Raw genomic sequence first — 12500 nt, forward strand, 5'->3', positions numbered from 1 at the left:
AGTATGACCACGGTCAAAATCAGACAAGAAAAGACAACACGAGGACATGTGCAAACGAGAGAAGTGTGCTTAACCCTCCTGTTGTCCTCATTTTCTGTACATCCCGTGTCCTTCGGGTCAAAATGACCTGTCTTCAGAAACCTTGTATTTGTGCAAAAACGATTTTTTGATTGTATTTTTTTACATTTCAATTACTAAACTTTCTTTTTTCCCCTCCAACGAACAATTTAGAACAATACATTACAAGACAAAAATGTGAAAAAAGTGAACCCATTCAAATAATCAAGAGATGTAGCGCAGTATGTAAGTGCGCGGCCTTTGTGTATATATTTCTTACACTATCAGCATACAGTATGTATTTTACAGTCATTTTGCCGGCAGAACTTGCAACTCTTCTTTTACTTGCACAAGCTGAGGAACTGGCTGTGGTAGCTGGATCCTCAGTTTGCTCAGGAGCTCCTACACTCTAAATAGCTCTCACCACTGTTGCTTAGGCTTCTGTGCGGGGGACATGTTTCCTTCGTTCAATGAGTTACACGTGTCTTTCCTAGCTTCTCCAGTAACACCCTCCTCTTCGTTTCTTATGATGCATCAGGTTGGGTAGGGTTGATCTATCTCCAGATCACCTGCTAAGATTCATAGCCCGAAGTCGGCCTGCAGGTCGGTCTCATCCCTCTTTTTCCAGCTGTCTCCATATTTGAGAAAACCCTTCAGAATTGTCATTTTAGGATATTTTTTCTATTGTTGGTATGATCAATAGAATGAGGGTCCTGAAGATGATTGATCATACTCTGGGTTACAATATATTCCTCCTCATTTTCTTCTGATACATTGTCGACTTTGTCTTCTGAAACAGTTGTCTTGCTGGATATCAGAAAAACAAAATCAGTTCTAGAGCCTCTTCAATGCCATAATGTACAAACACAGCATCAGCATACAGAGAATTAGGGGGCCCGGTCATATGTAGCACCCTTACAACCCCTTGAAATCCACAAAAAAAGAAATTCTGCCATCTGCGAGAATGCCACCTATCTCGTCTGGTTTATGTATGAGACACAAATAAAACATTGAAACATTCTGTGATGTGTAAAAAAAATGGTATGACCTTAATCTCAACTTGATTTGCCTCATGGGTCATTTACACTCCAATACTATCTTTGTACTTTTTTTGGTACAGCTTCATTAGGAATTGAAATTCAAACGAAATTTCAATGTTTCAATAGTTGGAGACAATCTAGGCAAAGCCATACAATTTCAAGTTAAAAAATATCATTTAGGGCGTTTTTGGGGCATTTTCAACACTGTATAGGGTCATTTTGACCCGAAGACCACAGGAGGGTTAAACAAGCGACCAGCGTGAAATATAATGCGTGAAAATAATGCAAACCACCATCGCTTTACAAACAGTTATGTCGCCATCTTGTGGCTGAGAAAGACATTTCAGATGCTTGCAATCCTCGACTCGCTGTTTGTCGTCATCCAAGTTATTATTGACCCATCTTACGTCACGCACTCTATTGGAAGTCTTTGTTTAAGTACAGCGCTGACGTTTAAAATTTGAATGTAGGCACATAAACGGAAGAAAAAGTACATTGACTTTTACTTGACAAACACGTTTTTCCCCCCCGCAGGATTGTGGAGATCTACAGCCGCAGACTTCAAGGTACCTCCGCAACTTTTGCTTTGCAGCCGTTGGGTTCAGAGTTCATCCATGATGTTTGTTCACAGTTCAAGAGAGGCTGACCAAGCAGATAGCCGTGGCCATCACTGAAGCCCTACACCCCACCGGGGTCGGCGTTATCATGGAAGCAACGTACGTACACAGAAAATGCTCAATGGATCATCTATTTGTACAGTCCAACATTTGTTAACTGTCCACTCAAATGTGAACACTCTTAATGGCCATCCAAGCATTTTCTATACAATAATGTGAAGTGTGTTCCCCCATATCAAATGGAGGGCAGTACTTTTCAAAAAAGGGAGAAAAACACCATGGATATAAAACCAACATTTAGAGCACAGGCGTCAAAGTCAAGGCCTGGGGGCCAAATCTGGTCCGCCACATCATTTTATTCGGCCCGCGAAAGCAAATCCAAATTGGGAAATTCTATGATGATCGCTAAAGTCAGAGCCAACATTTCAAATTGGCTCATGGCTCAATAACAGTCATTATTTTTTTACTTGAACACGAGTTATTCATTCATTCGTTATGCACTCTATATGTAATCTGTGGAGGGGATGAAACATTCGAATGGCTTCCCCAAATTCAAAATGGCCCCTGAGAGGAAACTGTCACTACAATGTGGCCCACGGCAAAAAATGAGTTTCACACCTTTTATCAAGACTGTGTCCAAATGTTTTATTATTTTTGTCGGCACTCCCGCAAGACAAAGTAAAACTCGAACGAGCTCGGGAATAGCGCTCCACGTCATGCTTTTCAATTCAATTTCAAAAAGTTCACAGTATTTGCTCTGTTTCGTGTTCCATAATGTCATTTATCGTGATCAATAATTTGCAGCCTACCTCCTATTTATGTTAAACGTTTACGAAGAACCGTCACCATCACCACTTATCTGCTCATGTGTTCGTGTCCACAGTCACATGTGTATGGTGATGCGAGGCGTCCAAAAGATGAACAGCAAGACCATCACCAGCACCATGTTGGGAGTCTTCAGGGAAGACCCCAAAACCCGTGATGAGTTTCTGACACTGGTCAGGAGCTGAAGCTCTTCCTTCACTTGATAACAGGGCTTAGCTCATTTTGCAAGGACCAGCTAATGTGCAAGCTTGTTTGAGTGTGTGTGTCAGTGTGTGTTACAACAGAGGAAGGAAAACATTCCACTTACTTTACAAGATCAGACATACTGTGTCTGCCTCAAATTCCACTTCAGATCGTTGGAATTAACTGAGTAATTCTCAAGAAAATGGTGGATCATCATATTTTTTTTGACAGATCTAATTTATAGGTGAAGTACAGTGATACCTTGACTTACGAACTTAATTGGTTCCCAGACAGTGTGTAAGGCGAAAAGTGTGTATCCCAAAAATCATTTTCGCATAGGAAACCATTAAAATGACAATAATCCGTTCCAAGGTCCGCATAAAACATAAATTTCTACTTTCTAATTTTCTAAGCCTTAAAACTACACAAACTGTACCTTATGTTATGTATAATACATGTGCTGCGGTTTTATAATTAAAGAAATAAACTGTACTTTATAATAAAGGCGTTTTTTTTACCTTTGTGATGGTCATTGACGGCTTGATGGAATGGACTGACCGGTTTCATCTTGATGAGGAACGTATAATATAATTTTACCTGGTTCCTCATCAATTGTGTTCTGTTTAGCTGGGTTGATAGCTTTTTCCATCAAGTGTACAGATGGCTTGTGTGGGTTATTTATGGACCCCGATTGATGGGAATTTTAACCTTGCAATCTACACTGCCTTTGAACTATCAAAGTTGAAAAAAGTCCAAATTTCACTGTTTTCTATCCATTTTGTCACTCGCTCTCTGTTGTCTGCCTGTCTCTTTAATGTTTAAACCACCTCCCCTCACTGCTACGTTCTTGACCAATCACGAAGACTGGGGTCGGGGAATATAGGACAAAAAAAATGTCGGCAGCCATTTTATTTTGGGGAGAATGGCTTCACGCTATCTCTGTAAACCTCAATCAATGCTGCGTTCTTGACCAATCACGTAGCTTTAACCGACAACTGGGGCCGGGGAATAGAGGACCAAAACAAGCTGGCTGCCATTTTCTTTTAGGACAACGGGCTCGTTCGCGAACGACACATCACTCATTGTAGCAGCCCCGTGTGTATCCTGAAAAATAGTTTGTATGCCAAGGTAAAATTTTCATACATTTAACGTTTGTAAACGATAAAGTTAGTAAGCCAAGGGGTTCGTGAACCGAGGTATCACTGTATGTGTATAGAGGATGATGCAATTTGTTAAAAATATTGTACAATGTAAATATAGTATCCATCCATTTTCTATCACACTCTTTCTCTAACCTAGAGTGGGGTGCACCCTGGACTGGTTGAAAGTCATTTGTGTTTTTTTTCTGATTATGCCCGGCGATTGGATGGTGACCACTCCAAGGTGTTCCGCACCACAGTCACCTACAAGGTGACCCCAATGAGGTCAAGCAGGATAGACAATGAGTAGGTCAGATGAACCACAGAGGACAGCACGTCTGTTCACATTCCAAAAACATGTTTGTTTGTTTATTTAATTAAATACCCTTAAGTGCCCACTGGTGTGAATGCGTCCGGTCAGTCAGGTGGGTCAGACCTGAGCTGCATCGAAGATAGATTAGCCATAAACAGAAACATTCCTTTGAGAAGTTTTGAAACGTAGGAAGGAATATAGTCTATGTATTTTCATGCTCATTTTTATTCTCTGATGGTCTGTGTGTGCCAACTTGCCTCAATCATGTGTCGCTGATTGTGAAGCTCATAATCAAAAGGAAAATTGGTGTGTGTCAATGTTATGTCTGGTGAGTTGTTACAAGTTGAATTGTGTCTTGCATTTGGTTCCCGAATGCATCCTTATACTGTAATGACTATTGTGTTGTATGTTTGCAATTGTGAGCGCGGCTCATTTTTTTGTGTGGCCTTGCCGAGAGGAAAAGCCAATTGTGCGGCCCCTTCGCTATTATTGTCACTTTAGATATGTTTCTTTGGATTTCCTGTGATGGTAAGAAAAAGTTCTTGTCTTTCCCTCAGGGTTGTGCGATCTTGTGAAATTCTCTACCAAGCCAATGGAGTCACGACAAAGGAACATCAATCAATAAATGTTAATTCTGCGGAAAAAGACAAATCCTGTCTGCCTGTCTTGAAATCAACATTATTTGGTCATTGTTTGGACAAACTCTGAACATATCTTTAGCGTGATCGTCTCAAATCAAGCTAAAACTATTGAGTTTTGACTGCGAGTCAATTGAACACCAAAACGATATTGGCCTTTTCAACAATACAATTTGTGACATGTTTAAAGACTAGGATAAAACCGAAGCCAACGAAGGGTCCGGTTTTTACACGAATGCTAGGTCCAGAAATATTTTGTAAAAATGACAGGTAGCGGGCACTAGGACCAGGCGTCTCACCCAGCAGGTGCACAGCGGATGTGTTTAGGATGAGAATATTTTACTGCATTTTTCTATGTTCAAGTTAGATCCACTTGTTAGCAGTTGGAATAAAGACGTACTCCAGTCAATCGTGTGTTCTCCTCCCTCAACAGCTACAACAGTTCCCTTTTCGTGTCTATGCCAGTGACTCGTGACCATTGTGCTGTGGGAAATGAATAAATATGAAAACACGTCTTTGTTCCAAATAGCGTCTTTGATTATTCATCCAACTCCTCAGCCAGTCATTGACGTCTCTTAACAATTGTCTTCCAGTCGATGGCAAACGGTACATAATAGATGTGTCATTCGCGAACGAGGCGGTTCTTAGAGCCGGATCTCTGAAGTGAAATAGGAGCCGACTTTTTTTTGGCCTCTATTCCCCGCCCCCGGTCTTCGGTTAAAGCCGCACGTGTTTGGTCGGTATCCATGGTACAGGAGGGAGGGGAGAATTACAGACACACGCAGCAGTGAAGAGAGAGAGAGAGAGTGGGGGGGGGGGGGGGGTAGACAGGTGAACAAATGTTATCACATTATGCTGTTATTATTATTCAATTATAGTTTTTTACTAGTTGGTATGATAGAATTATTAATATGAAAAGAAAATTAGTGACAGCTGATCATCAGAACGGAAGAACCACATGGAAAGTGAAAGTTAGTGGATGCTCTCTGTGCACATATAAATCAAGCCATATAAATAAAAATATGTGATATTGTGTATTTTTTACATGAGTAATTTGTTTTTAACATAATTTGACATGATTATTGGTAGTTAATTAATGTAATAAAAAAAAAAACTGAGAAGCCATTTGGGAGCCAAAAGAGACGGATCTTTTTAGCGAGCCGAGCCAAAAGAACCACTTCTCCGAAAGGAGCTGGAATTCCCATCACTAGTACAGAATTCCCCCGTGTTAAAGTTAACATTCATGTCTCCTTATTGAAAGCATACCACATCACACGCTATCATGAGAGCCAGTAAGAATACTTCATGATTGTACTCAGAAAATCAAAAGTTCGAGGTAACTGTAACTGAGTGTCCGTTTGTGGGGGACCACTGCTCGAACTAAATTCAGTAATCCCAATTAAAACCCACTCAGCCATAGTAACTTTTAATTCTAATGGTTCTAAAAATAGCTTAGAAACTTTCTGGTACTAAAAAGTGGCCAGCTATTTTGCAGTTTGAATTTGCACTACATAATGGATCGTGTTCAGATACTCCACATTTGCAACTGACAACAGGATTCCTAAATAAGTCTTCTTCTTTTCCTTTAATATCATGAAAAAAATCTAATGTCTTGACTTCTTCTTTTTCTTTCGGCTTTTCCCTTCAAGGGGTCGCCACAGCAAATCATCAGAGGTTTGATTGGCATGTTTGTTTCGGCTTTTACGTTGGATGCCCTTCCTGACACAACCCTCTGTATTTATCCGGGCTTGGCTTATGTCCCCTTGTGGCTACAGAACGAGCAACTCGATGAACTTAATAAAGATGAAGATGCTCAGTGAAAGGCTCCCAAACACAAAACGGTCGTCGGCACAGCAACATTCGAAAAAGCAAAACTCTACTCACCAGTCAAAATCCTCTTCGTTTCTGAATCCTTAATTACCAGGCAACTATGCCCCCTAGTGTCATAGTGGCTGAGAGCAGCACAGACAATAAACTCAAACGAATACTACTGCTACTACTACTACTACTACTACTACAAGAAAAAAAAACAATAGTTATGATTACAACAATAAATCTTTAACAATGCCAATTCTACCAAAGCATAAATACCAACATTTCTCAAAAACAAATGCTCTCTAAATTGACGGCACATCCTGAACAGTAAAATACCATTTTTTTTATAAAGCTTTTTTCCCCCAAACCTACATATCCACAATTTGGTACTGTTTTATTTCACATTTACTGTGCTAATGCAAAACAAAAAAACGGTTATGGTTACAATAGATGTTTTACACTGCAAATTCTACTCCACCATAAATACTGAAAATTCTCGAAAACAAACAAACCTGAATGTCGATAATTTGATCATGTTTCATTTCACATTGACTGAGGCAGTGCAAAATACGTATGCAAAATAAATACTTTGTCTTTGTCCAAATACTTCTGGCGATACATCCAGGTTTAGGATTCTGAAGGGGACTTCACTAGTGTCAAGTCTATGGTCATTTTTTTTTCTTTTTCCTAGCGCGATTAACTAACGATTCACTGCCCATTCCCGAATTTATGGTTTGCTGATGAAGCACTGGTCAGACCTCTGGCAAAGGGGCAGCATTTTCCTTTTGTAAAGCCACCCTCATTTCAAGCTCAGATACCTCCAGACCCATATGACTTCGGAATTATTTTTTTTAATCATGAAAGAAAAGAGTCTAATGTTTCTTATGCTGAATTGAATGTTTATGTAGTCCTAAAACTCAATATTCTGTGGGTCCTGCAATTTGGGTACAAATGACAAAAACGCTGGCACTGGAGTGGACACATTTCTGCACATCGTCTGACAGTGAATGAGTCACAGTCAGTATACAGCTTTTGTTTACTTATTTACGTGCTAGTAATTTCCGAAACAAAATCTTTTTGGGCCAATTGTCATCTCCATGAACAACGCATACATATACACAGAATGTTTGATGACAATAGAAATCTACAAACAAAATAGAAATCTTCTAATTGTGTATTCGTTTATTTTTTTGTGATAACAGGGCATGCCAAGTCACAGCATTATGGTATGTCTCAACAAATTACAACAAAACAATGAAAGCGTTTGAATGCATTCGTACACACACATACCCACACCCATTTTATCTCTCTTGCGCGCCTACACACACACGCGCGCAAACATGTAAATGTATTGTACAGACCAAAACATTTCTGAACTTCATGGAAGTACCTACAAAGAACAGGAAGCAGACAGGTGGGCGTAAGCTTGGATTTATATATGAATGGACTAACAATGGCGCTTAATGACCGTAACACCGGCGGCAGCCATTTACTTGCAACACATGCTTGGTAAAGAGTTTGTCAAATTTCTTTATTTGTTAAATCGTGGTTGTCAAATCTCCCAGGGAAGTGACGCGCAGATGTCTCGCAGAGCTTGATCGTGGCGTGGAGTCGAGCAAGTCGTGCTGTGAAACTCTGTCCGATGTTGAGCAGGTCTCTGGGAGTTGCGCGTGTCTCTGTGTCTGAGATGAATCTGACCGCTGTCCCGCGACGGCTGCTCTTTTATACTTTCCAAGCGTGGGAAAAGTGTCGGGCTGAGTTTCCCATCAAAGCCGCGGTGCGCACCTGTGACGCCACACTTGGCACACTTGATTTCAACACACTGATTTAACATTTCCATATGATTTTTTTGGGGGGACGAGGTGGAAAAGGTGGTGCACAAAATCGGAGAGAAGAACCACATGCACATTTCATCTAGAAGAATGCACTGATGAATTTTGTCGGGAGTACAACCATTGAGTGCTGCTCAAAGATCGGTCTACTTCATGTTGTCGGACACATCAACACCGTCAGATAACAAAGTAATCAACGGGAAAAAAAAATCCCCGGTTAAATGTAAACATCATCTCTGTCAGTCAAAATTCACCATACAGAGATTTTATGCGCTAAATAGTTGGAGCAAACTGATTTCTGAGAGGCTCTCACGACTCCCTATGGGGATTCGAGTATCAAAAACTGCAGCGAAAAAATGTAAGATAAGTGGTCAGCATGAGCGCCGGCAAAAAATGGCTGCCTTCTGGTTTCAGCTGCAAGGAGCCAATTGTGAGTCCATTTCCATATTAATTCCGTGGGCGTAACGCGGCAACGGCACCAAGTGAAGTTGGCTGATTGGCTGAGTTCACATGGTTCACTTGGTGTCAACACACAAGAGGATGTTTACGGATTGACACCTGCATTTGCTCAATCAAAAGCCAAGAAAGAGGTTGTTGCTATGACTTGATATTATCAATAAAAATACCAACACAGCGATACCTTGGCTTACGAACTTAATTGGTTCCAAGACATAGTGTGTAAGGCGAAAAGTGTGTATCCCAAAAATTAATTTCCCACAGGAAACCATTAAAATGAGAATAATCAGTTCCCAGGTCCCCATAAAACAATTTTCTACTTTCAAATTTTCTAAGCCTTAAAACGACACAAAATATACCTTATTTTATGTATAATAAATGTGCTATGGTATTATAATTAAAGAAATAAAACTGTACAGTATAATAAAGTGGTTTTATTTACCTTTGTGATAGTCGTTGATGGCTTGATGGAATAGAGTGGCCGGTTTCATCGGCATTAAACACTTGATGAGGAACGTAGCCTTCTTCTTTCACCATCTTGAGGAATGATCTCTTGTAGGTGCTTTCTCTGCGATAATTTACCTACTTCCTCATCAATTGTGTTCTGTTTAGCTGGGATGATAGCTTTTTGCATCAAGTGTACAAATGGCTTGTGTGGGTTATTTGTGGAGCCTGATTGATGGGATATTTTAACCTTCCAGCCTACACTCTGCTTTTGAACTATCAAAGTTGAAACAGGTCCAAATTTCACTGTTTTCTATACATTTTCTCAACATTTCACTTTTGTTTTGTTTTTTTTTGTTTCTTAGCACTGTTCTCTCCCTTTCGTGTGTGTGTGTCTGTGTGTGTGTGCGTGTCTGTGTGTTTTCTCGTGCCTCGACTGGGATCACCACCTTATTGTGGTGAGGCACTTTGCGCGTCTTCATGACCCCGAGAGCTATGTCGGCTGGAGTTTTGTACTCCTGGCAGGGTCACCCAAGCCGAACAAGTCGGAGGGTAGAGGCCAGACAAAGAGTGATCCCAAATCCGCACCCGGGGGTAGGCGTAGGCGGAGTCCAACAGATCGGACCACCGGCAGCCCCTTGCAACCGCACTCACCTGAAGGTCGTCTTGAGTCCTCACTCATGGCACTGGAATACAGTGGGTGCGGCCAAGTATGTGGGGGAAGGAATGGCGCGCCCCGTCCCTCACACTAAATCCACTAGTAGCACATGTTTCAGCTTCTACCATATAAGTCCACTGGCGATAGGATAAAGTGACGGGGGCAGGTCATGGATGTGACTGGAAGCTTCTAGCTTGATTCCTACACAGGGGCGGTACAGGATTGATGGTCGTTGCGAAGATGGGATGGAGCAACATTGTCCTTCGGCAGCATCCTGTGCGTCTGAGCAGCCCTATTCAGGGTCCGCACTGCTCACCCCTTATAGAGGAAGGGTCTAGAAAAGGTGACCTAAACATTGCTTTATGTGTGTGTGCTTGTGTGCAGATTGCGTCGTCGTGTGTTCGAAAACAACCACTTGAGAACTCCAACAAAAGTCACAGTCTACCAAGCACTGTGTGTGTCCACGCTGCTATATGGCGCAGAAGCCTGGACCATCTATCGACGCCATCAGGTGCCTCCAACGAATCCTTGGCATCACCGACATCCTTCAATGCACCGCCTCCACCAGTATCAAGGCTATACTGGCAAAGAGGCAACTCCGGTGGGTTGGACATGTCATCCGGATGCCTAGCTGCCGCTTGCCTCGACAGGTGCTTTATGGACAACTCTTGTCAGCGAATAGGAAGCCTGGTGGTCCTAAACTGCGATACAAAGACCAGCTTAACCAGACTAAGGAATTGCAACATTAAGCCCAGCGATCTGGAGTCTGCTGCAGCTAACAGGCCACTCTGGCGCTCGTAATGCCACGAAGGGGTGACACAACTTGAAGACAAACGCACCCAGAGGAGGATCGTGCGGCACCAGCAAAGTCACCTTTGTGCTGCTTCAGTACCACCCCGCCAGCCCGGTCCTGGCCTCACATGTCCTGAATGTGGCAGGATTTGTGGCTCCAGAATCGGGCTTCATAGTCACCTACAGTGGCATCGCCGCCAGCAACAATAACCACTGTCCAATACCCCACATAAGAATGGAAGCTATGTCATCTTCGACTTCGATGGACTGCCAGAGAGAGAGAGAGAGAGAGTGTTTTCTCACTCTCGCTCTGTCTGCCTGTCTCTTTAATGTTTAACACCCCCCACCCCCTCACTGCTGCGTTCTTGACCAATCACGTGGCTTTAACCGAAGACTGGGGGCAGGGAATAGAGGACAAAACATCCAGACACCATTTTCTTGTTAGGAGAACAGGCTCGTTCGTGAACGACACATCACTCATTGTGGCAGCTCCGTGTGTATCCCGAAAAATAGTTCGTATGCCAAGCTAAAATTTTCAGAAATGTAACGTTCGTAATCCGAAAGGTCCGTAAGCCAAGGGGTTCGTAAACCGAGGTAGCACTGTATTAAAAAAAATACTGACTTTGAGCCAAAAACATGTCGCCAGTGTCACCAATGAAAAAGTTTCCGGAAGCAGGGCCAAGCATGACAAATATACTTTAGACTTCAAAAAATAAATGGATCTGCAGCGTGAACACAGACCCAGCACTGCTGTCGCTGGTTTGCTGGGAGAAGATTTACATTTTATTATAATTTTATTATATCCAACACACACACACACAAAAAACACATTTACAATAGGGGTAAAAGTCTCGAGTACAAAAAAAAGGCACTGCCATTTGTTATTCTAAATATGACTCTCAGCCTTCTGCATGCAGGGTGGAAATATAAATTACTCTTTCTTTCTGCATTTTCCTCAGATTTTTTTGACCTTTTTTAACCAGTCTTTTCATTTGTAATAATAAACAACAATACTCTTTAGTCAATACACGTACGTATATGCAAGCCTGCAGTCAATACAGGACATCGGCTCTTTGATCAAAATGAAGCGACCGTAAATGCAATAAAGAAACACAGTCAAGTAATGAAAAAAATTGTTACACATGAGATGCTGCTCAATTAACTTGACCGCAACACAAAAAGAAGATGGAGTCTCTCATCTGAGATTGAAACTAAGACAAATAAAAATCAAAATACCAGACAGCATGTTGATGATACTGTATGTCATATACTATTTGGTATGAAGCCGTGGACGCTCCATCGCTACAATCTCAGCCACGTTGAAAGTAAAGCGAGCGTCTTTATGCTTCGTGCTGCCTCGAACAACGTAAAAAGAAATACATACGACAAGTCAAAAGGCATCATGTTGTCTATCTATATGGCCTCAGGACTTAAATCGAGTCCTCCTCTCTCCCTCTTGGGTGTGCAATATCAGGACAATAGACAATAAAATGGTTCAAAAAGGAGAATTTTTCAGCAGGTGTAAAAAGATTTTGATCTGTATTTGGCAGCCATCCCATAACATTGCTGTTCGAGGGACTTTTATGTCTCCACTCTTAATGAGGGCAATAAATGAATTCAAATTTATCAATCACTAATTCACATTCTACACGCAACATTCAATTTTGTGATCCTCCAAATTAGGATAGTTG

General features: G+C 41.6%; 1 protein-coding gene across 2 annotated transcripts in view; it reads left to right on the top strand.

Annotated features, from left to right (window-relative positions):
• Positions 1 to 4825, top strand: part of gch1 (GTP cyclohydrolase 1) — a 27613-nt gene extending 22788 nt beyond the window's left edge. The window contains exons 4-7 of one of the 2 annotated variants that reach the window (XM_088991939.1): positions 1632 to 1663; positions 1729 to 1813; positions 2598 to 2712; positions 4732 to 4825. In XM_088991939.1, coding sequence (XP_088848065.1) covers positions 1632 to 1663; positions 1729 to 1813; positions 2598 to 2712; positions 4732 to 4749 — 250 coding nt within the window. In that variant the 3' untranslated portion in view covers positions 4750 to 4825. Of the gene's footprint in view, positions 1 to 1631; positions 1664 to 1728; positions 1814 to 2597 lie in introns of both variants that reach the window. The other variant, XM_088991940.1, reaches the window with a different exon arrangement.
• The last annotated feature ends 7675 nt before the right edge of the window (positions 4826 to 12500 follow it).

The sequence above is a fragment of the Hippocampus bargibanti genome, linkage group LG03, assembly GCF_051943395.1.
Source record: "Hippocampus bargibanti isolate YZ-2025 linkage group LG03, ASM5194339v1, whole genome shotgun sequence".
Classification (NCBI taxonomy): domain Eukaryota; kingdom Metazoa; phylum Chordata; class Actinopteri; order Syngnathiformes; family Syngnathidae; genus Hippocampus; species Hippocampus bargibanti.